Source organism: Pollicipes pollicipes, unplaced genomic scaffold (assembly GCF_011947565.3).
Source record: "Pollicipes pollicipes isolate AB1234 unplaced genomic scaffold, Ppol_2.1 Scaffold_4295;HRSCAF=5057_pilon_pilon_pilon, whole genome shotgun sequence".
Lineage (NCBI taxonomy): Eukaryota > Metazoa > Arthropoda > Thecostraca > Pollicipedomorpha > Pollicipedidae > Pollicipes > Pollicipes pollicipes.
Window position 1 is genome coordinate 22687337 of NW_023596461.1, and position 26723 is coordinate 22714059.

Genomic DNA, 26723 nt, shown 5'->3' on the forward strand with positions numbered 1-26723 from the left:
GTGACGCACGCATGGCCACAAGCAAACATCATCTTCCCAGTCGTTTGCGGGACTCAATAACACGTGACGATGACCGTACAATTAATTGGCCGAAACGTTGCGTACACACTATCGTACCCAACAACAAAGTCCGAACAGGTCCCCCATCCGTGATGCTAATGTTTCATTTCCTTCCGTAAAACGGCATCTCTGACGGTGATGTTTTTTGTGCCTGTCTTTGCCTGCATATGTGTCTTTATAAGGGCCCCCTATAAGGGCCCCCTCCTTTCTCAGTTCTTTTTCAAGACTTCTAGATGAGTCTGCGTGGCACATCGGCGCTGTGCTCGATGCCATACATATTTTGCAAGTGTTTGATGCAACCGCTTCTCCTTAACGGGTTCCAGTGCGTTAAATGATTAAAGGATTGTCGCCAGCAACTCCCGTCTAAAAATGATAGTCGTTCAGGGTCTACGTCAGGTAAGTTATAATCCTGAAATAAACACCAAAGTCGTGGGACCCCAACAGCGCAATTGTGTAATCGGGAGAAAACCTATGCTTCAATGAGGCTGAGATCGCACCAGATTAAAGACCCAAAATAGACCCAAATAACTTTTCTAGACTCTCTACGTTGATAGGTGCATTATTTCATCAAGAATGTATCGCGTTCCAGAACACTTGCGAGTAACTTCATAGACCGTCAAAGACAAGGTCTTTGACCGAAGGCTTAAAAGATGATAAGAACATCGGAATACTTCTTCGGATGGATTTTGGTCCAGCAGAATCAAATCGATCCGCTGGGCGAAATCGATCCTGACCCGACCCACGGTTCATGGGGGTGACTTCGACAACCTCTCCAAGTGCATGCCATAATGTGGGGTCGACTTGGACTCGATTCACGTATGTTTGGTTCCATTCCGGAACCGATGCCGACGACAGCAGTTGAACAGGTGGCGCGTCATGTGAGATGCATGAACTTGTGCACATGTTACGCAAGTACAGGCCAGACTTACGATGCTACACTTACGATGCAGTTTCTCTGCGGTCTCAAGCTGTAGTACGCTGTCTGATGTCAGCTTTCAGTTCTCGAGTCGTGACCACACTGAGAGTCAGCACAATGGAACCGAGTCACATCGATTCGGACTTTGTCCTTACTAGCAGTTAAGCCGTCATGCAGTGGAAGTGGCTATTGTTCTTCGACGTGATTTGGCCGAGCAAAAAGTAGCATTGGAAAAGGCACAGATGAAGTGCAAGCTGTCATGCAGACCGGTGCAAATAAAAGAGGCATTAAAGTTGAGCCTGAATAAATGACACGAAAGTTGCAGCGAGAGGTCATTGCGTCCAAACATGCTGTAAATAAATCAACTGGAACCAGCGCGGTTGGGACAGGTGGAACAAAGGTAACAACTCCCATATGCATATCGGGCTGAGCACAGATCTGAACGCGTCACAGGCGTCACAACATACCTGCCTGAGCTGAGCCGGAGCATCCAAGCAACGTAATCACAGTGAGCGCCAGCAGCCGGCGCCGTGCCGATGCCGCCGTCATGCCGGCGGGCCGCCCAGCGGATTCCCGCCTTCTGTCCGGCAGCCTCGCCAAGCGCTCGGCTTCTGTCCGCTTCAGCGCAGTCAGGGGCGCCGCGGACGTCTCCCGGCCGCTCAGCACCCGCCGACGCACTTCGTCGTGTCCGGATGGCGCCACTCATCCACCGCCCGGCACGACCTCGGCACTATCTCCGGACGGTTCCGTCGCTGTCGGCGCCGGCCCACCACAACTGAGGCGGTCGGTTCCAATAAGCACAAAAAACGGCGCCTGCCTGGAGATATCCGGCGGTCGCTGCAGGCTCGATATCAAGCCAGCAGCGGGCACGGACGCCGCCGAGCCGCCGCCGCCCGCTCAGTCCTCCAGGGCGCCCGCCGCGGTCACCGAGAGGTCACAGAGAGGCGCCGCGCCCGGACGTTCGAACGGCGCTGACTAAGAGGGGCGTGGGTGGCTGCAGGTCACCGGCATACCCGATGAGCCTGACTAGAGCATCGGCCGATCAGTCCAGCAGCTCGGGACCACCGATGCCAACCGGTGCGTGGGAATGCGGTTTATCCCAGCGATGCACGGGCTGGTCCAGATCCGTTGTTGTCCAGCACACCGACTGAAAGCGCATGGTAGTAGATCTTTCAACGTGGAGGCACTCGCATCATCACTCGCGTGGCGCCCAGAAGAACCAATCTGGCACCTTGTTGGTGCACTTCTGTTGTTCCCTCGTGCTGCTAGCGCCACCACGAGCCACACCGCGCGTGCGTGCCGTCTCCTCACCCGCTGCTGCCACCACACCTCCTCACACGTCCCGGACCTGTCGTGCCCGACCACCGTCGCTGCCCGCTGCCGGTGAGCTAAGCCGGCTTCGCCCCCACCGCCGCAGCGACTTTTCCCAGCCCTTCCCAGCCAAGGTCAGCAACTCTGCCAGCACTGCCGGACCGCTAGCCGGCGCCTCGGCCGCCGCAGCCGGCTCCGCTCGCGGCGAGACCCACCGCACGCGGCACACGTGCGGCCCGCGACGGGTCGCACCGGCTACTGGGGCCCGGCGGGGCGCGTGGTAAGGTGGGAGGTGAAACTGGCCGGCCGGCCGCGGCCCGGGACGTCGGCGGGGTCGGTCGGCCCGGCCGGATCAGCCTGCCGCCGCCGGCCGGCCATATTTGCCGAACGGCCGGAACCGGGGCCGGCTCAGCGGTGGCCCGCTTCATGCAGGTATGTACGCGCGGGAGAGCTACGCTCGCCGGGGAAGACTGGAGTTTGGTTGCTTAACCTCGGTTTATGACCCTGTCGTCAGACTGGAACACGTGGAATACAGATGATGTTAGGTAATGGCAGGCGCTGTGGTGCAGCTGCCGACAGTTCGAAGGCATTCAGGAAGATAAGCTATCAGATGCGTACTCGCCGAACAGCGGCAGGGGTGTTTTGACACGCATAGGCCAAATATTCCGTCCATGCCCCAATAATAACGAAATAAGGAGGCGGTGCTTAGAATGCGGAGTTACCGAAATACGTAGTGCTTGTGGGCTAATTACACAGGGCGTTGTTCGGATTCGTTGCAAAACACGCAGGCGCTGTGCTAACTCACATTGCAGAGACCGCGCAGAGAACCGCGCTGCGCAATGCGGTGAAGTTAACGCGTTCGAGTGCAGCATGCAGAGACAAGTGGGTGCCGATTTCAAACAAACGTTGCAATGCGCGAAAAAAGCATGCCACAAAATCCGCCGTGTCACACTTGTCTTATCAGGACTGAGAGCACTGCACAATGTGAAATGTTTCAGATGCCCAGCGCCTATCATTTTCATAATGCATGATGCTGCATCCTATCGTTAGATCCACTTGCAACACGTTCCGAATATGTCTGTCGCTGGACGGCAGATGGTGAGGTTTCCCTGACTTGATCAGCAAGGACGTGCCTTATCGCGTCTCACTTGGAATGTGCACGGCGTGCCGACCCCGCCACTGGTACGCCCTCTGAAGCACGCGATCACTGGTGCGTGCTCTGAAGCAGAGGGACACTGGTACGTCCTCTGAAGCAGAGGGACACTGGTGCGTCCTCTGAAGCAGGACACTGGTACGTCTTCTGAAGCAGAGGGACACTGGTACGTCCTCTGAAGCAGAGGGTCACTGGTGCGTCCTCTGAAGCAGAGGGACTTTGGAACGTCCTCTGAAGCAGAGGGCCGCTGGTACGTCCTCTAAAACAGAGGGTCACTGGTACGCCCTCTGAAGCACACGACCACTGGTACGTCCTCTGAAGCACACGGCCTCTGATACGTCCTCTGAAGCACACGACCACTGGTGCGTGCTCTGAAGCAGAGGGTCACTGGTGCGTGCTCTGAAGCAGAGGGTCACTGGTGCGCCCTCCGAAGCACACGACCACTGGTGCGTGCTCTGAAGCAGAGGGTCACTGGTGCGCCCTCTGAAGCACACGACCACTGGTGCGTCCTCTGAAGCAGATGGACTCTGGAACGTCCTCTGAAGCAAAAGGACACCGGTATGTCTTCTGAAACAGAGGGCCGCTGGTGCGTCCTCTTAAGCAGAGGGACACTGGCGCGTCCTCTGAAGGGCATGGCCACTGGTACGGGATCGCTGCAAAACTTGGTGCGGCAGGACGAAACGCAATAATGGTTTGGGACAGGGGTGAGACAGAGAAGAGCAGAAGGTCGTGATGGCACCAGATGTTTCAGTTGGACACCCAGTTAACTGAAAAGGACTTGGCCCACCCTTAAAATTCAATTGCTCCCCAGGCTCGGGCTGCTGTTTGCCTTGGAAAGTGTTATCTAAAAGTGAGAATGGCTCCCACCCAAAATGGTCAGGGTCTACTTAACAGCCAAAGGACCCTAGACGCTCAGAATTCCGAGATAGTCGAAGATCACAAGACAGCCAAAGGTTCCCAAAATGGTCATGGGATACGAAGGTGTCCAACAGCGTACGAAACTGTCGAGTTGACCCTGGACGCGTTGGTGCTGAAGCGATCGAACGACCTCCATACAAAAGGACCCGCAAAAGCTCTAGACATCGAGATTCTTATAGAGTTTTAACTGGTACAACGAGTTAGGGGCAGTGAAGTGAGCGGTAAATGTCGAGAACACAAATCGGTTTTCCCGAAACCAACAAGAGGCAAGTGATAACTGATAAGGCACGGTGGGGCCTTTGCCGGCACCGAAGACGACGAATGGGCCCCACCGCGATCGAATCGAACCTTGACATTTGCCATTCGAAACTGACCGAGGGCCCTGCACGTTTGGGGCTTCCGATACCTCAAAAGCTGTTCAATAATCAGGAGCTTTGAGATGATCAAGCACCGAAAGGTTCCTGGGGGTCACACCCTTGTGAAGAGGTCAATGTGGTCAATGTGCAGCCAAGGGGCTCTGCAGGTTGAGCGACCCCGGGTCAGTCGGGACCGATGGACAGACGGCCAGTAGAGATGAGCGGATGTGATAGAAGGGACGTGGCGGGTCCAGCCACGGACCACCTAAATTACCACACTAGTCAAACATTAGCCATTCGGTGACGCAAGACAGGAGCTGTGATCCAGAGCCAATCGACGGTCCAAGTTTGACCGAACGCATCCCAGGTCCGAACCCAGCGGCCTGGGCCAGCCATGGCCGGCCGTCGGCTGGATTAAGGCCGTCCGGGCGCCGCCGACAGACAACGAAAGCTGGTTCTGTCACCGCGCCAGGGCTGTGACGGCTATCAGCAGACTGCAAAGGCTAGGTTACGGTTAGGAGTGGTCAGACCGCTTTTCGTTTTCGGCGGTTTTTGGCCTTGCTCAGGCCACTTGCACTGAGCGGAGCACGACGGATGGGGAAGCCGATATGCCGCCGGAGCGGGGACAGACGATGGTGGCAGCGGCCGCGTGCCGGCAAGGGCCGGAGCGGGAACGGACGACGGTGGCAGCGGTCGCGTGCCGGCAGGAGCCGGAGCGGGAACTAACGACGGAGGCAGCGGCTCTGTGCCTACAGGAGCCGGAGCGCGGACGGACAAGGGTGGCAGCGGCCGCGTGCCGGCAGGAGCCGGAGCGGGAACTGACGACGGAGGCAGCGGCTCCGTGCCGACAGGAGCCGGAGTGCGGCCGGACGATGGTGGCAGCGGCCGCGTGCCGGCAAGAGCCGGAGCGCGGGCGGACGACGGTGGCAGCGGCCGCGTGCCGACAGGAGCCGGAGCGGGAACGGACGACGGTGGCAGCGGCCGCGTGCCGGCAGGAGTTTCCCGGAAGCCGTGTGCTGTGCGCGCAAGCTCAATGTTGGAGACGTGGCGATGCACGTAATGGGGAAGATAGAAAGTGACATTGTTGCGAGATAAATCAATGGAACCCTTTGCGAGGCACGCACATCTGTTAAGACAATGTATGCATCTTTGTATTTGTGGCTCATACCTTGCCCGTGTTATGTAAGCCTTTAAAAATTCTATAAGCAGATGCTTGCCTTTAGTTTTCCTTATTCTGGCGTGCAACTGGTTTGCGTCATCTCTCGCATTTCAGTGAGCTAAGCTGATCATATGAAAGTCAAGTCCTCTCAGAAATCAAGGCGGTTTATCGCTTGGCCTTGGCGCCCGCATGCAGCAAAGTACCAGTCAGTACATGGTTGTCAGGGCCTTGGGTTAGCGATGGCAAGGGGGTTAAAAATACATACCGTCCCCGGCTCGCGACCTCCGCCCACTGTGTGGAAAATGTCAGTGTGTGGCGATCAGTTAAGTCAATGACTTGGGCTTTGCATATTTCAAATATGCATTTAATAAGACCGGTTACATAAGCAGTTAATTCCGCGCGTAGCGGGCTGACAAAGCCGTCCATGGCCTAGACAAGCCCGACAGCATCCCGCGGTGGCTGGGCTCGGTCCGACTGCGGCCGTCAGCCGGCGATACAGGGATGCCGGGCTCGGCCCGACCGCGGCCGCCGGACGGCGATACAGGGATGCCGGGCTCGGCCCGACAGCGGCCGCCGGACGGCCATACAGGGATGCTGGGCTCGGCCCGACCGCGGCCGCCGGCCGGCCATACACGGATGCCGGGTTCGGCCCGACCGCGGCTGCCGGCCGGCGATACAGGGATGCCGGGCTCGGCCCGACCGCGGCCGCCGGACGGCGATACAGGGATGCCGGGCTCGGCCCGACAGCGGCCGCCGGCCGGCCATACACGGATGCCGGGCTCGGCCCGACCACGGCCGCCGGCCACGGCGGTACGGGGATGCCGGTGCCGAGCGGGCGTTTGCAGCCTTCTGCAGCCAGCCCAGATGGGGCCGAGGTTCACGGAAGGCCCACCCCGCCACCCCGCGCCAGGCGAGTCGGCACAGCGCGGCACAAGGGCCGGGCTGGGTCGGCCGGTGTCCGCCCACGGCCACCGGACGCCCGAGGGCGGGTCAACGGCCGGGCGGCGACGGGCATCTCTCGTGTGCTCCGCCTCTGCGGCGCTGACGCCTGACTAAGCACAGCCAGCACATGTGCTTTGTTGGGCGCGAGCAGAATGAAGCTGGACAGCAATGAGTCGGAACGGGGTGCGATAACGGCGCACGCGGCGAATCAAAGGTTTGACTTGGTGAGGCCGGCGAGAAGGGGTGCAAACGTAGAAGGCGCACGCAGGGGAGCTATCGAGACACTTCTCCGTCATCAACGGTGCTATAATGCAAATTGCGTCGTCCGCAGCCCTACCGTGCCACCCCTCATGAAAAACACGCTAGGGAGATTTCGGTAATACCTACCGTTCGGTGACCCGATCGAGAAAGCCATCCATGAGGTGTTGTAAATGTAAGGCCTTGGGCCAATGTTGACGGTTTACTAGGCGTAACTTTCCCAGCACGCCATGCAACTACGTGTAGACAATCACGACAAAGTAGACATTCATGTCTGACATGCCAAAACTGAGTTCGATCCCACCAAGTCCACAATGCCGCTCTTGAGCTAATGGGCCTTCTCCCCAGCTGATAGGGCTTGACCTATCTCTGCGGACGTCGTGTTTGGCGTGACCTCGTAAGGCGCTCCGGCGGCTGACTCGGAGATATCGAAAGGCCGGGCGTGCCCCGCCCTAGTCGAGATCAGCCATGTCTTCCGGGCCGTCGGGCTGCATTAACAGCGAGTTCAGGAGGTACAGCCCCTGTTCATCTCGCAGTGAAGGGAAGAAATTCTTTAAAACATAAGTCACGACAGATGTCAGGGATCGTGGTCCCTTTGCTTCTTGATCTTTTCCTCTTAGAGATAGTTTTTTTCCTATGTAGCCAGGAGTGACCTTGAGCCACTGGTCTTTCGGCATTATCGTGAACTCATAATCGACGCTGCATGATCGATGCAAGCTCTTATGCTGATAGCTATCGACCTCTAGCATACCAGGAACACGATCAATTTCGAGTTCACTTGCGCCACCGTAACTCATGCAAGCCTTCAGTATTTGCAAAAGCGCGTTGTACAGGCGACCAATACGGCTGCACGCTTATAAATTAATGCTCTCCGTCACCAACAACCGATAAAGATTCGTGGCAAGCAATGACGAAAATATCTGCCCGTATTGCGCTCTTTGGTGGACTGAGATCGGTTCCAAGCATTCCTAGGCCGCTCATTTCAAAACTTTCTGCTGGTTGGGACGAGATCCACTTGTTTTCTACCTCGTTTGAAAGGGGTGTGAACAGACAAGGTAAGCGAACACAGCGATGCAAAGTAACGTGTCCTAACGGTACTTTCAGTAAATGAAAACTGGTTTTATTCGGTATCATCTGAACTTGTAACAGGCAAGGAAGTGTTCCTTGACGGGGTTAACAATGCCGACGTCCAGAACATAAAACCAGGGTTGTTGTCCATCAGGTGCCCGGGGTCCTCCGTGTACGTCACGTACATGGCAGTACGTCATATGCCAGTAGGCCGATGGTCTCATCCTCCACGAGAAATTCAGACAGTGAATACGTACAACACGGTGACAGCCAGTGGTACAAACCGCGACGCAAAAACAGAGCGGCGGCTAAGACATCGCCCATGACGTTTCGCCGGAAGTGAAAGAGTGGAGCTATTGTGCAGTCCGGCGGCGACGAAGGCCAGGTCCGCGGCAGGTGGCGGTGGTATCGCTTTTCGCATTGCTAGGCGTTGCTGACTGCGATGGGTGACCGTCGTCACATGCAGCATGCCGAACTTGTGCCAGACTTTGGATTGAGTCCGAGTCGACTCCCGAACCAACCATTCTTTCGGAGCGTCACAGGGTAATTTAGTTCTTTGTACTTCCGCTACGTCAGAGTGGGCATCGCTACCACTGATTCGTCGGTGCGTCTACTCGAATGTAAATGCCTGTAATAGGATGCTTGGCTAGCCTGCCCGTTTTTATACACTAAATGGCTACTCAGGCACTGTTGTCACGTAGTGAAAACACATGCCTGATGTGGGCTTGAATCACGCCGACAGCTTGGATTATTTCCTAAGTTGCCGCAATGGAAATCCACTTCGCGGGCGAGGCCGCTGGCACTGAGCCGCGAACCCTTAGTCGGAATCCCCGTTGGTCCCCAGCTATCTGTGCTGTTCGGAGTTGGCGACAGGGCGCACCTCATGAGCTATGGGCCAGCGTCCGGACTTTCTCCACTGGAGCGAGTTAGGGACGTATGTGGTCCACAGTCATATTTACCGCTGCGCAACGGAAGTTTAACGCTGCTGAGAACCACCGACAGGCGGAACTTCCAGGTGAGATAGTTGGATTTGCTTACTTTTTAATTTTACTCGTGGTTCCTTGTTTCGCAATTTGCTCTGACTTGACAGAGCGAAGGCGTTCATGTTAAAATGCTTGCGACTCCAAATCAAACTCGAGCAGATGGATGACGCGCATGTTGTGGTCCATAAATCGGAGATCGAGTCTAGATGGCCTGTATTGCACGACCCACATCTCAAACAGTCCACTTGTACATATACATCCACTTGAGCAATGTCGTTCTAGCCGGGGACAAACGACCATGCACAAACATGCACTTAAAAATTCAAAAAGGGATGGAGAGCAACATGTGTTGCACCATTCCTCTGCAGGCTACCAGCTGCCAAACTGCCTATCGCAATCCAGGGTAGTCGGCTCAGCACCACGGCTCAATGCTCTCAACTCAATCAGCAAAAACAATAGTGGACCACCAGCCTCAATCACAGGAGGCCGGAGGAACCGCCACTTCACATCAGCTATCCGTCCGTCAGCAGCTCCCCGCAGACCTCCTGCAGCTCGCCCCAAACCTCCACAAGCTCATTCCCGCGCCGCCAACGCCCACTCCCTGCAGCGCGGTCGGCCCTCAGCAGCGGCGGCGGTCCGCCCGGCGGCCGGCGTCAGTGGTCGGACGCGGCGCCGCCGCCGGTCGCCGCCAGCTGGCCGACGCGGGAGTCCTCCGGCCGGCGGCGCGCCACCCGCCGCGGCTCGAGCGGCACGGCCGCCAGCTCGCCGCCGACGCCCCGCTGCACTGCCGCGAACTCGAACACGCCCGTGCCGGAGAAGTGGCTGTCACGCTCCAGCAGGTACAGCGCCAGCTGCAGCACGTGTGGTTCAGGCACGGAGCCAGCGTCAGCCGCCGCGCGCACCGCCGCCAGTACGCGGCTGCACGGGTACAGGCACAGCTGGAGCGCGTGACGCACCTGCTCCGCCGAGAAGCCGGCCTCCAGCAGCGCCTCGGTGCTCCGCGACACACTGGCGAGCGGCACCGAGCGCCAGAACGGGTGCAGACGCAGCTGGTGGCGGATGGAGCCGCGCGGCGCCGCCAGCCGCTTGCTCAGGTAGGTGACCATGTCGACGCCGCCGCTGTTGTCCTCGCCCGTGCTGACGTGGCGCCGAAAGTTCGGATAGAACGTGCTGAGCATATGCACGCTGACGCAGCGCATGTTGATGGATTGCATGTAGTTAAGCCGGCCCAGCGTGCGTTGGAAGGAGAACACCATGCTGAGGAAGTTCTTGTTGTGCCGCATCGCCCACAGCTCCGGTATCTGGCGGAGAGGCGGCCGGCGGCGCGCCGTTAGACGGCTGGTCGCGGTCAGCATCATCAGTACATACTCCGAGAAAATTTATGTACGGTTCGAACTTTCTTAAAAGAGCAGAGCGACAAATGTTGATTGACGCGATGAAGCATACAAACAACGCAGAACACAGGGCCGGCCTAGCCGTTGGATTGTGCCGGAGCCGAAGGCCTCTCCAAGCTTTTCTTACAACTGGCATACGAGTATCCCGAACATCACCGGCAAAATGGTCGGACTTTTGGGCTGCCCTGCAAAAATCGTCGCCCTCCCACCTCCATTCTGGCACGTGACACACAAGCCCCCTGTGATGTACAGTATTGTTGCCGTCAAACAATCTGTCATCACGCGTTCTTAATCGCTTACACCAAAACCGTTAAGAGTGTACTCGTAACCGGCGAAATCAAGCTTGATCGGCACAAACCTCTCACAACCGATTTTAGAAAATGTATGTGCTCATGTTGTATATGTTGTTACATGCGTTCCTTTGTGTTGATCGGCGTGCATGGGGGTGTGTGTCTCCATCTGACTTGGATTACTGGTACGCGACGTGGAGTGGAAGCGGCCCGACAGCCGTGTGAACTCGCAACGACACCACTAAAGCTACCGCACACCAAAAGCCCATAGGGTGCCCGTAGTATAGTGGTTAAGCTGCGTGTTTGTCGAACGGTGTGACTCACCTCGGACATCAGAGCGAGCCACTGTCGGACGGTGTGACTCACCTCCGACATCAGAGCGAGCCACTGTCGGACGGTGTGACTCACCTCGGACATCAGAGCGAGCCACTGTCGGACGGTGTGACTCACCTCGGACATTAGAGCCGCCGCTGTCGGACGATGTGACTCACCTCGGACATCAGAGCCGCCGCTGTCGGACGGTGTGACTCACCTCGGACATCAGAGCGAGCCACTGTCGGACGGTGTGACTCACCTCCGACATCAGAGCCGCCGCTGTCGGACGGTGTGACTCACCTCGGACATCAGAGCAACCACTTTCGGACGGTGTGACTCACCCCGGACACCAGAGCGAGCCACTGTCGGACGGTGTGACTCACCTCCGACATCAGAGCAGCCGCTGTCGGACGGTGTGACTCACCTCGGACATCAGAGCAGCCGCTGTCGGACGGTGTGACTCACCTCGGACATCAGAGCGAGCCGCTGTCGTACGGTATGACTCACCCTGGACATCACAGCGAGGCGCTGTCGGACGGTGTGACTCACCTCGGACATCAGTGCGAGCCGCTGTCGGACGTTGTGACTCACCTCGGACATCAGAGCAAGCCGCTGTCGGACGATATGACTCACCCCGGATGTCGCAGCGAGCCGCTGTCGGACGGTGTGACTCACCTCGGACATCAGTGCGAGCCGCTGTCAGACGTTGTGACTCACCTCGGACATCAGAGCGAGCCGCTGCCGAACGGTGTCAGCCGACAGCGAGAACAACTCGGCGCCGTTCATCACCATCTTCTCCGAGAAGCCGTGCTCGTTCAGGCACCTGGCGGAAGCAGGCTGAGCGACTGACAACAGGCGGGATGAGCCCAGGAGACTGGCAGGCGCAGGCAGACAGTGCTCACCGAGAACACGCGCGTACGTTATCAACAGGTCATGAGAATTCAAAACATAAGTTCGAGACACAATAATGATGCTATACTACGTGTTGCACATTGGCTGGATGTATATGTTCACTAAGCATTCATTCGGTCATCTTGCAGATACACGGAATGAACGTGCACACCTTTTGCCCGACTGAAAATGCCTGGCACCGTTTTTCGACAGGCGTCTGCATCACAAGGCGAAAGCCCATAGAAAACCGAGACAATCGCCTACAAAGAGCGCACTTGACAACACCACAACATACGAATCCAAAGGGTAACCATTACAGCCTCGGCCCCGCCGCCCCTCCCGGACGGATGCCCTTGCCCCCCCCCCCCCCCTCCCTCCCGACCTCGCCGCCCGGCGCACCTGATGATTTGCACAGTGTTGTGCCAGGGCATGTAGGCGATGCGCGGCACACGGTGTATCATCTCGCGGATGTCGGTGCTGGCCACGGTCGGGCAGTTCTTCAGCAGCGCTTCCAGCTGCTCCGGGTGCGTGTTCAGCAAGTACGGGTTCCGGATGATCTGCCCGGGGCGGGGGGACGGAAGGAGGGCAGTGTCAGAGAGAACCACGGTATCTATGGTCACTGTTTCATGGATGTGGAATTTCTACAATCAATGTCGCTGCTCGTGCTTTGCCATGGCATTGGCAGTCAAATAAGACCACAGCTATCGTCGTGCGACAAACATACTTGTTGTTGAGGAAAACGTTAGACAGCATTTATCTGGGTCACAGTGTTTTGAAAAGCTGCCGCACACCACAGTACATTTTTTGTACTGATTTACCCGTGTTCTCCCATGGAAATCTCGCAACGTTCGCATTTGCATACAGAGGAGGGTTGGCATGGTCAAATACTAGTTGCCTATGGGATACTTTTCGGCAGAAAATGAGCATGATAGCGATTCAGAGAAATTCGCTACATTTCATTGACCCAGTATTTTCTTGTTTTGCCAATAATCATTGGGGGAGGGACAGAAAAACATTGAGGGGCTCGTCAATATTGGGGGTCAGCCCCCCCCCCCCCCCCCCTAGAGCACAAAGTGCCGCCACAGGATGGGAGCCTTACTGATGCAGTCACGCCTGAACAATTAGCCATCTGCCCACAGCAACCACGACACCTGTTTCAGCACAGGCCACCGCCGCCAACCCCACGGCAGACCACTATCCTCGCGCGTGTCGCCGGACATGTTGGCATTGACCGCCCTCGGCTCCCCTCCGACTCCCGCCGCTGACGCACCTTCTCGGCGCTGAAGTTCTGCTGCTCCAGCTGGCAAAGGATGCCGGCGGTAAGCCGCAGACTCTTGTGCCGGTTGCGCGGGTAGCGCTCCACCATCACCCGGGCCGTCTGCTCGTCGCAGTCCAGTCTCTGGCAGAGGAAGCGCCGGAACACGGCCAGGCGCACGTCCATCAGCGGCCGCGAGCTGACATTGCCCAGGGAGTGTCTGCCAGAGCAAGGCCGCAGGCGTCACGCTCGGCGGGCGGAGACGTCGTCCGGCGACGGCGAGGGTCAGCAGCGCACACCGCGGTCAAAGGAGGGGAGAAAACGTCTTCCACACACAGGCTTGGCCAAAAGACGCCGCAGAGCTCGTCGTGGCAGCATCATAGAGACAAAACCGGTCGCGTATTTGACGTATAAAATACGGGGTTTGCGTGTCAGGCGCATGGTGGCCACGCAAGAGCGTACGCAAACATGAACGCTTAATAGCGCCTGAAACGAATTCTTCCTTGAAATCATTTGCATTGTCGTCACGCTATGTCAGAAGTGAAGAGGACCCAATTTACCTCAAAACTCATGCCTGACCACCAATAACACGGGACTTGGCACCGTTTTCCTTGTTCCACACACAGGCGGAAGGGATGCCCGGGTCCTGTCCCAGCTGACCTGATGTCGTCGGCTGACGTCATCTCCACCGAGTCGCAGAGCGTCTGAACGATGTCATGGTCCGGAGGAATGGCGCCGTGGCTCTCCAGCGCGAACAGGAAGGCTCGGTTCAGCCGCAGGTACCTGCCGGCGCCGGGCGTCAGCGGGGCACGCGCGGGTAGCCGGCCCGGCCCGGCGCGCCGGCCAACGGCGCCCCAGGGCAGCCAGACGGCTGACGGCGCTGGCTCCAAGACGCCGTGGCCGCAGTGTTCCGTCAGCCTGCAGCTCCACCGACGGTACAAAGAGCAAGTGCAGGCAACGCAACGGCGAAGCGCAAGAACGGCCGCATCACGTCCGTTATTGATGGATTACGCCGCCGCTGCGCGCTAGAGGCAGGCTCGAGCAGGTACATCACTCAAGCGACGCTCCTAAGAAGGCCCAGAGACAAAGGCCGCTCGAATGCTGGACTATTATCGATAAACGGTTCCCTCCCAGGGACCAAGCGCAGGCCCAAAGAGGGTTCATCGTTGACGCTGCGGGGCAAGCGCGGGCAAAGGCGAGGCCGCAATGAGCAATCACGGGCAGCGCGGTCTATTGCTTATCGGCGGGGTGCTGACCCGTGACGCCGGTTACCGCCACCAGTCGCCATGGCGTGGCGTGGCCTCCGCTTGGGACTGGTGCGTTGGCCGACAGGGCATACAGTCAGTGGATCACACGTTTGGGTGCGGGTTTGGAGCGTGACCGCGATGAAACGGCGAGCGATGAAGTGCACTCCCCCGCCCCCTACAACGAGGACACTAAGTCGGCGAGTCCATCACGTCTATCACGGGCGGCCCGCTATGGACCGGCACGGCGGGGTCGCCGTGTCGCCGGCGGGCGTACCACCGCAGGCCCGATGACGGGGACCCTCCAGCGGTCAACGGCGGCCTCTCACTGCGCCGGTGGTGGCCGTTTGCTGGATCATTGTTGTAACGGCTACATCAAGTAGCAGACGAATGTCGACAAAGCAGCCTGTCGTATCTCGCGGCACAAATCAATGCAGTGCTACTCACCCCGCCAAACTGGACACGCCGACTTTTATTCCGCATTCCTCCAGAATGTGCTTGTGGTGATCGAGAGACATTGTTGTGCCCTTCAGGACTTGCGGAAAACGGGTCACGTTCTCCACGTTCAAATTCCATTTCTGAAGAAAATGAAGACGATGCTTAGCATGGCTATGACCAAAACGGCCCCGGCTGACACGTGAACAAGCTTTAATCAGCTTTCTGCGTTGACGAGTAGTTGACGTAACACGACCGGCATTGCAAAAGTTGAAAACAGGTTCCATGTACAAAACACTTGACACGGGTACATCAGTTGTTCAAGTCATCAATGGCAGACACAAACAATTCAGAGAGGGAGGTTAACCATGATCCATTAAAGGCAAACCAACAGTAAATTGTCACAGTTTACCTTAAGAAGCTGAAGAACTGATAAAATCTCATCCTCTTCATTGTCTCTCTTTTCTTCTTGCCTCCTGATAATAACTTTTGCACATTTTCTGCTGATTCCTGGAGTGATACATATTTCATGAGAGCCATGTTTGGGAGCAATCACAAAAAATAAATGTTGCCATCAAAATAGCACAGAATGACATAATTTACATATCACCTCCAAATTTCCAACCCATCTCATGACATACTTAAAATGTATTAACAGAAATTCTTACCAAATAATCTCTGAAGCCGGTGTATGGCCACTATAGGATACCCGCCTGCAGCTGCTTGAGGCATACTGGAGCCAGGTTCTTGAACAAAAAGCATTATCAATCATGTGCAAGGCTGGCATTGGATCATCAGCCATGAGAAAACCAAAGGAGAAACCATGTACACACTTAGGTGCAGTGTGGTGCAACTGCCTTCAGTAACAGCAGCCTAGGAGATGCACTATTCTATGGAAATATTAAAATAGTATAAAGGCTTCCTATTTTGAAACTATGTAGCTATTACACTGTTGCATTGTGTATACATCAATCATCCAAAATTAGCATATCATGTCACTTGCTTGATTTAAATTTCAATTAACCCACCAATGATTTGATTCATTTCTGACTCTCAGAAGCCCACTGAGAGCTGAAGATACTGATTGCAGTATCATTCAGGTACAAGTACCTATGCTACAAACAGGCAGCCACCACCATGCCTAACCCAAATTTATGGTGCCTCTGAATGGTAGCCTAGTGCCTCCAAAGCAGATGGTGTCACCAGATCATACCAGATGTCTGATAATCTTTATCTAGTGACAAATGTTGGACATTGTAAAGGCCAAGGCTACTCATTAGATGAATGAACAGCCAACATTTAATAAAAAATTCAAAGCAGCAAAAAGACTAACCATCAATAAATAAATGCCAGGATTTGAATCCAGAAATTGGCAAACTGACACATATCATTTAAACTGACACAGGCAGCAAGCTGACCTGCTCTCTGTGCAGGGTTATATCTCATATACTAACCCTAATCCCTGCTTGCCTACTTAACAACCAAGGCCCACCTCAGGAGTACAGAATGTGTTCCTGACTAGGCATCTGCCATATAATGCCTCCTTTAGCATGGATGTTACAAATCTCAGGAGCAATGTTCCCATCAAAGCAGACATAGAGCAGGTAACAAGTCCTATCATGCAAACCTGGATAAGATATGTATCAGAACAGTTGGTTGCAAAACTACCAACCCCAATATGATTACCATAACCTAGTGCTCTTCATAAATTTATTGTACAGACAAAAAACATAGATATAGGTGAGCAGCATCTAGTTTTTCTTTCAGTATGGGACACATCAAACTAAACATGCCAATTACTCTCCTTGAAACCTGGTTTGTCATGCAACAAAATGCTATGCAAATCTCTAAACACAAATTGTGAAAAGTGCAGGGAACTCAGAAAGTTTTACCATTATTAGCCATGGCAATACTTGGCAGCTGCTGCCTCCTATTGTGTCAATTTAGTGAACTGCAGCCTGCAGGGTTAGCGATGGTGCTCAGCTGTCACTCAATTTTTGTACATCAAACTGACATTATATTGCCAAACCAAACATAAGCATTATTAAGCATATTTCACTCCTTGAGTTATAGCATAACATATGCATTTTACCACACAAGTTAAACATTTCTGGCACAGGATGAACACAGTTTGAATGAAAAAATACACTGTTAGTGGCCTAACACATTAGCAATAACAAATTTTATCAGTTTCTGTTCTTTGCATATACTGATAATCTAGGTACATAATACACCCAGCAAAGCAAGGTAGATTTTGATACAATCTCCTTAAGCCAGAACCTCAACCTGCAAAAAAGACATCCATTGTGCTGAACACATATAATGGTAAATAAATTCCATGCTGTTGTATGCCTAACTATGGCTAGATCACATTCCTGTACATTTTTAAATTACTTCACCACAAATAATATTTTGGGTAATCTTATGAAGATTTATTTCTCAGCATCATAATTCCTTAAAACATTGGTTCTATGAATGGAAACTAGTGGCACCATGCCCCAAATTCTAAGGGCCACGGAATCTTTCAGTGTGCTGAAATTTCCACAGTGATGTCCCCACTGATCTGAATTGGCGTACATGTACTTTTTGCAAGGCAGTCTGCCTTGCAAAAAGTACATGTACCCGTAGCATCAAAGCCTTGCAGTGAGATACACCATCTGATTTGGGGAAGATAATCAAATTTGTATGCAGGGATGATTGAATTAGAGTATTGAGGGTTCACAATGTGATTCATGAATTGTATGCCAGTTAAAATCAGAGAAAATGAACAAATATGCTGACAAATTGTATTTAATGGGTAAGTCAGGTAAATAAAATAAGCCTAAGTGGAGCATCTTACTTCCTTATTTGGGAGGGATTCTGCTGGCCCCAGACATATCATTGACACGTCACCACGGTTTGCAACTAGTCAAATGTCAATGGCTGTTCGTGCCACTTCTTTCAAGTAAGGGCACGGCAGAGATCAACTTCATCTCGGACAACTTCTGACATTTTCTGACCTGTTCACGAAAAATAGCCACACTCACATACCATTACAATGTTGGCAAGATGCTTCTCAGTTAGCACTTATAAAAATCGGCGCACGCACAATTGTAATTAATTGTGTTTTCGAGCACAGGCACATTCGATGGCAAAAAAGACAACCCATTAAATGTGTTTACTGCGCAGCAAACGTCGCTTCACACTATGTGGCAGCTTTATGCAGGTTGAAAAGTTTAGATGTACCAACGGGATTTTTAGCATGAATCAAACCAAGAGTCAAAAGTTTCAAACCATTTGCGCAGCGAGGAGCCGGCGGCGAGGAAGGAGGCTGGCTCCCGTGCGTCGGCATGTTTTTTTATTATAGTGCCTTGTCAGATTCACGTGCATTCATCGGCTGCAGGCTGTGAGGCAGCCGGATGCACATTGAACCATCCAGATTTTATAACGTCAAGTGGTCGAAACGTACCAAACCGCAACATCCAGCGTTCAAAACGTCCAAAATTCGTCAAATAGCTCTTGGGTAGGAAAGATCCACAACATCCAGGCTCACAACAACCAGAATCGTAGCATCCCAAGTTCATAACATCCAGCTTACATGCCATCCAGGCATCCAGCGTTTATGGACGTCCAACATGAAGAGAGCAGTGCTGCCCCTGTTCAGTTTTAAGCTTGATTATCATCTGATAGAGTGATACTGTGGTAAATTTTGCTCCACCATGCCGATGGGTGCTGTCATCCAATACAGTGTCGTCCAACTGATGCCACTGGGCATGGATATGGGCACCATTAACTGTTTGCCCACGCGAGCTTTGCCCCGCCAGCATGTGTTCCGTAGCAGACGTAGACGTAGCATTGAAGAATTTAAAAAATTTGATCTCCGGCTCGTGGCCTCCATTTCTGGTATCTCGGCAGTAGCCGCACGATGCTCGTGATAGGCTCTTGTCGGTTTACTTGGGCAGCGTCAGCACGTTTGTCGGCACCAATCAAGGCCCAGTATTCGGTCTACGTCACGTCACGTGACCTGAAAGTCACGTGGTCTGCGACGTCACGCGCAAGCTGACGATGGCGTTGACGATGATGATGATGATGATGTGGCACGGCGGCTGGCGTTTTTTATTGTTGGCTGTAGATGAAATCCTTCGCGTTCTTTGACTCTCCTACTTGCTTTTTTGTATTGCTGTTGTTTCCTGAATAATTTCTTATTGAGTTGATGACTTGAAAACATGTCACTTGCGAGAAATCCACTCGCGGTTGTCATGATGGCGCATATTTCAGGGGCACCGCTTATTGGAAAAAGTTCTCTAAGAGTTAAGCTTGGCGCAGCTATGTTACTTCAATGATTGCTGTTTTTACGTCCATGTTTTGGTAATGAAATACGATCGAAAACGAAGCGCGCCAAGGGACCGGATGATAGACACGTGATGCATGGTGATTCAGTGTTAAAACGCACCACCGTCGCGTCGTCGCCCAAATGCACCACCGAGCTGGATAAACGTTACTAGACAGACATTTGCTTCGCAGCTGTGTCCATATCAGAGGGGTATTATTGCGAGCGTTCTTGGGAGTTGAGAGAAGTGTGCTGGCGGTATGCTGCGGGTGCTCTGACCTCCCCGAGTGCACCTGGCGGAGGCTATCGCGTGACCTGTCATTTTTTGCCCTACGATTGCCTCTCATAACTCGTAAAATCATTGAGAGTTCGCGTCATTTCCGAGATCACAGCCTCCCTTGCAGATGGCAAACTACAGCGTTCACCGCAGCACGCACCATTCCCTCTCCCGTAAAATTGCGGTGTCAAGAGCCGAGTGAGTACGGTTTCAGCGGCCTGTCACATTCCAGATCGCACTCATCTTCCGCGAGATCACGATTAACGAGTATTGGGGCACCATTTGCCCAGCGGATTCATCGTCACTAGTAACAGATCAGCCAAAGGCCGGCAGGTCCCACTTGCTCCTCAAGCCAGTTAGGCGGGGTTAATCGGGCCTTCCACACACCCTAGTCTGGCGTTTCCTGGCTCTTGCGAGCGGGCCTAGATTTCGCAGCAGACCACGGTACTCTTAAAAAAATTGTCGCTTTCTTGCCGTGAATCAGCCAAATGAGCGACCAGGATGGTACAGCGGCGCTCTTTGTGTCCACACTTGAAACAGAAACAAGCTCCCGTTTGTTTGGAATATCACCTATGAAGCGACTTTACACAATCAAAATATTATCAAACTGAGGTGAGATTTCGAACTTACGGCTTTCGGACAAATCACTAGGATGCATTAAGCCAAACGTCTTTTGCCGGGCTACTTTTTATTGTCGCGTCGATTGCCCATGTCTTTTTGCGCCATTTAAGAAACCCAAAATGCCTAAAGTCGAGCTGCAATATGCTACCATACTCTTTGCCAACATCACCGTATTTCGCACACCCCTTTCGCCCGACCCCAAAGAACGTTCCACGAGAGCCAAGGTCTCTAACGTTTCTCTCCGCCCTGATCCGTGTTACCGCTACACTCTGTCCGTATCCGCATAGGTGTGCAGCGTTGCAGAGCACGGCTGACAATACAAAGTGCTGCATAAGAAGTGCGGATATTTCTCCGAAAAGGTTTAAGTCCAAGAAGCGCATTGTTCCATGCATCAGCTGGTACACCTACTCGAGATGCTCTTCCAACTCTGAGCCGTATCGTGCTTGATTCGTGCCGCACACCCCACCAAACGAGCCATCGGCATTCAAATGGGATAAAGCGATGCCGTTTGAAACAAAACGTTTAACAATGCAATTACTTTTATTGAAGCAGCACAGAATACAGCCTGGCACAGACTGACATTCACGAGCTGATCCTGAACATACGTGCAGTCTGAAGGAACGGCTCATGCACCACCAAACGAGCACTCGCCGAGAGACAAAACTGACGGCCAACGGGCAACAGCACGTGCCCCAACCGATGCGCGTCGCAACAACAGGCAAAAAGGCCCCTTTACAACTCCTCCCTGGCCCCAGAAAACGTAATTACGTCACTGATACAGGCGCTCGACAAAATCACTCGTTCAACTATCATGGCACCAGACTATCGTCAAACCCGTGCTCTGCATTGTGAAGACAAATCGCTCTGGGACCGTTCGCCAAAGTCAGGTGCGAACTGACGACGGGCGAGCAGCGGCGGTGCACTGAGGCGGAGACCAGACTAGTCTGTCGAGCAGATGCTTGCCACGCACATGCTGCCAGGCGCTTCCCTTGACGTCCTGACGTCCGTGACGTCATGACCCCGCCACCGGCCACGGCGAACGCCGTTCTCCCAGAGAGCGGAGCGACTCGGCGCGGCCGCCTGACCGCTCACCAGTTGAACAGCTGCAGCTGGCCGGGCGGCGACGGTACGCGCCCCGTGCGTACGATCGCGTTCAGCTGCTGCTCCAGTCGCACCAGCGGGCCGCCGCAGCCGGGCGGGGTGGCCTGGCGCACGCGTGCCAGGTACCGGCCGTACGCGAGGCGCACCAGCTTGAAAAACTGCGCCCCGTAGGCGGCGGCGAGCGCCGCACCGGCTACCTCCAGCAGGTCGTGCAGCAGCGAGGCGGTGATGTCGGCGCGCGGCTCGAGGTTGACGAGCGAGGCGAGCCAGCGCCAGGCGAGGCGCAGGCCGAGCGGGGCGCGCGGCGGCGCCGGCGGCGCGCGGCGGACGCGCCGTCAGCACCGCCGCGTACAGGCGCGCCACGCCCGACATCCGCTTCAGGAACTTGTCTTGGCGCTCCACCACGCCGTCCACGTAGTCGTAGCCCAGCTTGCGGTAGTAGGCCTCGTCCGAATCGCCGTCCAGCTGCGGCGGGTACATCGGCACCAGGTACGGGCAGCGCGCCTGGCAGTGGGCCAGCGTCAGCTCCGCCAGCTCCGGGAACTCGAGTGTCAGCGCGCACAGCACTGCCGCCAGCGCAAACGCCGCCTCCGGCTTGCTGGACACCACGTCCTCCCCCTGGCGCACAAACTTCTTGGCGACAAGATCGAGGCAAAACTGGACGCCACGCGGGTGGGCGGCGGCCGTGACCCGGCCCTGGCCGGACACCGTCACCGGTTCCCCGCGCAGCAGCGCGCGCAGCTTCTCCAGCTTGTCGCGCAGGTGGGCCGTCGACACCGGCGAGATGGCGTTGATCGGCGTGTTGACCGCCTTCTGGCAGTCAAACTTGAACTTCTTCAGGCTCGGGTCGGCCAGCAAGTCAGCGAAACCGGCCTGGAACTGCGTCAGTTTTGCGCGCAAGCCATCACACCAAAGCAGATTGTCCTCTTGCACGAAATCGGAAACTGCTGTTTCCGTCGCCGGCGACGGCGACTCGGTCTCCACGGCGGCGACCTCCGGTGATGGCGGCGGCGGCGGTGCCGCGGGCGCCACCGGCGGTTCGGACTCAGCCTTGGCTGCCGTGTCAGCCGCCGCCGCCGCCGCCGCGTTGATCGTCTCAATGCGGCTGGAGACCAGCTCAGCGAGCTGAACGGCCTCGGCCACCAGCGCCTCGGCGTCGGAAGGCCGCAGCGCCGTCGTCGGCTCCGTCACCAGTGTGTCCATGCGCGCCATAAGCTTTTTAAGCTGGTCCATCTGGGCGGCGGCAGGGCTAGCTTGCAGACCGGCACGGTTCCGACAGCCACGGATGTCAGCCACCACCTGGGCAATCACGGCACCCATCTGTTTCTGCGCAGCCAACATCTGGTCCACCAGGGCGCGCTCGCGGGCGGCGCGCCGGCGCTCTTCCTCCTCGTCGGCACGCTGCTGCTCCGCGGCCGCCTGCACGCGCTCACTTAGATCCTTGGCGCGCCGCTGCTGCAGCTGCTGGATGCGCTCGTGCGCCTCATGCAGCTCCCAGTCGCTTTGCTGGCGCTCCAGGCGGCGCTGCTCGCGCTGCCGCTGGTCGCGCTGGCGCAGCTCGTCCGCCAGCTGCTGTCGGCGCTTCTGGTGCTGGCGGTGCAGCCGCTCTAGCGCCACCTCGGCGGCCGCCAGCCGGTCGCGCGCCAGCGCCTTAGCCTCCTGCAGGTGGCGCCGCTTCTCCTCGTGCAGCAGCCGATCGTAGGCGCGGGGCGTGAGCGGCGCCGGCGAGCCCTCTGACCGCGGCGCGCTGGTGGCCGGTCCTCCGTTCGGTGAGCTGGCGACACGAGGCGTCATGCCCGAGGACCGCTCCGCGAGGCCCGCGGGTCGGTCCGCGCTTTTAGGGCTCGGGCCGGCGGTCCGATCCGCACTGGCGTTGGCGGCGGTCTGGTCTGCGCTGCCGTCGGCGGCGGTCTGGTCTGCGTTGCCGTCGGCGGCGGTGTTGTTCGCGCTACCGTTGGCGGCGGTTGGCGAGGCGCGCGGTAAGAGCAGCGAGTCCCCGGACGAGTCGAACGAGAGGCCGAAGCTGGGTGGCGACGTATAGCTGTCGGGCGAGGCGAGTCGCACCTGCATCGAGTCCATGTCGGTGTGGATCTCGCCGATGACGTCCTGCAGCGACTGAGGGCTCAGCTGGCGCCGGTCGTAGCGGAGGCGGCCGCGCGGCGTGCGCTGCAGCTGCTCCGCCACGCTCATCCTGCGGCACACGGCAGTCCCCAACTGCCAGCCGGGAACCGGCGCAGCGGTGTCAGCGCCGGCGGAGGCGGACGCGATAGCGCCAGTCACTACTCGCGGACACATTCAGCAATGGGCCACTTCACATAGATCTAAGGGTGCATAATTTCAGTGTAACACAGGCCCATATAGTACCTTAAAAAGCCGACGAAAACGTCTCAGGGATATTGTAGGACACAGCTAGAAGACCTCAAAAACTGATGCATTTGAGCCACCTCCACTGTGCTCCAACCTAAGCGCCCCCTCGCCGTCCTGCCCATGCAACACCACTAGCCAAATGTTTTGAGGCATTGCTCGCCTCTTGAGCCCACCTCATCACTTCCACAGTGCACCAGACAAAGGTTTTCCTTCACACTCCCCCCTGATCCCTGATCACAAACTTAATCAGCAGCTCACAGATTTGAATGACCTGTAGAGTTTAAAACTTTTTGAGTCTCCTAACTTGTCTGCTTTGTAGTCACATTGCTGCTGTTGCCACAGTAGCATGCCTAACAGAGACCAGCTTGCTGATCGGACACCCCTTTTATGTGGATAAAAATGACATGGTCAAGGATTGATTCAAGTCAAGAGGCAGCCCAATCATTTCCAACCCCCACCCCCCACCCATACAACTTTTACTGGGGAGTTGGTTAAAGAACACCTACCTTAGGTAAATAAAAGTTGATGAGTTTTGAAAGCAAGGACACTTTTTGGGGATTTAGCAACCAGGCCAACATTGCTCTCTCCCTGAAGCAGCATACTGGATCTACCCTAGTTCGTGCTCAGCCCCATTCTAAGGTCTCAGGCTTGTTTGATCTTGTTAGTACCAAGTCAGTTGCTTTCAAATATTGGATGTAGTGGCAAGCTCCTGGTGAAAAACACATGCAGGCATCATGGAAGGTGTTTTTGTTTGTCATGGTGACTCATTGATCAATGTGATAGTTTCTTGCCTCTAATGCATATCCATTTGGGCATACATACAATGCTATCACCCTAAAACCAGCAGTCAGCTATGTGCTTAGCAATACTGGTCCCACACACCCCTAAAATGTATACAAAAACTGGCAATTTTGTGGTTTTGGGGGAGACAAATGGTAGCATCATGAGGCCCAAAACATCTTGGAAAGATGTCCTTTGCAGACCTTTAAATTGTTAGGTTACCAAGTGTTAGGCATTTCTTACTTATCACAATTGTAAATAACATAAAAAGGCCAGCAGCGACCTCTAATCTGTAGATGAATCGTGCTCCAGGCAATTAAGAACAAAGCAATCATAACCTGCTACAACAAATTCAAATGATCTTGTTTGCATCAAGTACATCGCGTATATATATATATATATATATATCAATATACCTTACAGGCTAATCTACCGTGGCCACTACCTTCGTTTTTCAAACACCGTCGCACGGCACCGCCACCACTGCCCCACGTCTCGCAATCGCCAGCATTTCAGGATATAGCCTTGCCCGCGTTGTTGCCGTGTGACGACTGTGTGACATCACTGGGAGTCACTTTGTAAGCGGCCTGCGACGGGCACTGAGCAGGTGTGTATCTCAGCTGCTGGATGCCTTGGATATGATATCCAGCTGCTGCTGGATATCTCCTGATTTCAATGGACACATTATTGTGCCGCATGCATCATACAAATCATTCACCAAGGGTATAGAAGCGAGCAACTATTTGCAGGCGTCTCCGCGAATTTTTTGCCGATTTTACTGTCATCCTTCAACGACCTTTTAAATCATGTTATGTGATTGGAGCTTGCCAGAGTGACACTCTTGGTGCTGCCACCACCCAGCCATCACTGTCATGTGTTCATTACGAATCGCTGAATATGTATGGCTTAATGTTCGCTTGTATGATAAGGAATATTTTCTGGCAGGAGTAATATTTTCTCCGCACATTTGTCTTTATCTGAGGGACCCTATCATTGATTTGAGCCATGATGTAGTTCCATCACATCGAAAGGATTGCATTGCTATCTGTAGCAATTTGCTGCAAACATTAGTGCAATGCTGCAAATAGCAGTGCAAGACTTCCAAAAGAACGCTGGAAGATATTCTCCCATACTGACAGAACACATTTAGTGTTTTTCGTGCCCAAAGCTGCAGGTCTGATTAGGAGGTGATTAGATTATCATGTGAGATTATTCGTCCTAGAGACCATCGGATGACCCAAGCGATCAGACCGACGTTTGCCTGGCTTCTCAGCCAATTAATTAAGAAACGCTGAGCCTGACCTGCGACAGAGACGCGCCGTCTTCTGAGCGTAGCGGCACCTGTTTCCAGACAGAACACCACCAACCGGGTAGCTGAACACGGCCCTGCGGTACAGCCGTGCTCGGCCAGGAGACCAGCGCGTCACGAGCTTCGCGCCGATTACCAGCAATGCTTAGATTAGGAGGTAATTTGATTATCATGTGATATTATTCGTCCCAGAGACCGTCGGGTGACCCCAGCGACCAGACCGACGCGGGCTGGGCGGTTGGCTCACCGACTGACCGCCAACATGGTCAGCCGGAGCCAACCGCCGGAAGCTATCGCAGCCCGATCACCTCTCTCCTTCCCGTGTTCTGCTTCGCACCCCGACCCTATATTCTCCGAAGTATATCAATCCGCACCCACGAGATGAAGCCAATCAATAGCCGACCAAAACAGCTCAGCACATCTGGCTGCCCATTCGACCATATCCTCGCCGTTCACCGCCGCTCAGATTGACCACGGCCGGTCAAACCGACGGGATGGCGGCGACTACAGACCAGGCGCTGCTGACCCAGCATGGCCTGCTAGCCCAGCTGCGCGCCGTCGTGTCGGCAGCACGAGCGTCGCGCCGCCGCTGCTGCTGTCGCTGCTGCCGTCATCGCTGCCAGTGCACACATCATGCTATCGAGTGCACACAGTTGCACTCTTCTCGCGCAATGCTGATCTTCTTTTCCTGAGTCGCCGAAATCTGGCTTTCACGCTGTGGGAAGAACAGTTGAAGTTAACAAAGCGCCGTGGAGGGGGCTTTGAAGCAAAAAAGACCGTGTCGGCCGATGAACGATTTAAACCACCAGCTGTGTGTGCTCCAAAAATGACATCTTATGGACAGGCGTACATCCACCAAGGACAGCTAAAATCATTTTAAATCGGCCGCCGTAACTCTGTGAGTTGCTGGCGAGGATGGCACGACGGCACTAAGTTAGACGCTTACGGAAGATATGACCAAATGTGATGGAAACGAGAATCCGACAGAGTGTGTGGTACGGGCAGCTGATA

The 26723-nt window shown here is 54.9% G+C and overlaps 2 protein-coding genes across 2 annotated transcripts; both read right to left on the bottom strand.

The window, feature by feature from the left end:
* Positions 1–7525: 7525 nt before the first annotated feature.
* Positions 7526–18059, bottom strand: LOC119097312 (transcription termination factor 5, mitochondrial). The gene is made up of 10 exons (XM_037220358.1): positions 17948–18059; positions 15617–15694; positions 15361–15458; positions 14961–15091; positions 13930–14052; positions 13285–13489; positions 12414–12571; positions 11841–11946; positions 9883–10425; positions 7526–7561 (listed from the first exon to the last, which is right to left on the bottom strand). The coding sequence occupies exons 2-10, from the start codon at positions 15678–15680 to the stop codon at positions 7526–7528; spliced, it is 1464 nt and encodes a 487-aa protein (XP_037076253.1). The 5' UTR covers positions 15681–15694; positions 17948–18059.
* A 2689-nt stretch (positions 18060–20748) lies between these two features.
* On the bottom strand, positions 20749–24865 carry LOC119097584 (nucleoporin GLE1-like). The gene is given in 3 exon segments (XM_037220629.1): positions 20749–21567; positions 21569–23447; positions 24849–24865. Coding segments are annotated over 2 exon segments (2202 nt in total). The 5' UTR covers position 23447; positions 24849–24865; the 3' UTR covers positions 20749–21243.
* Positions 24866–26723: the final 1858 nt, after the last annotated feature.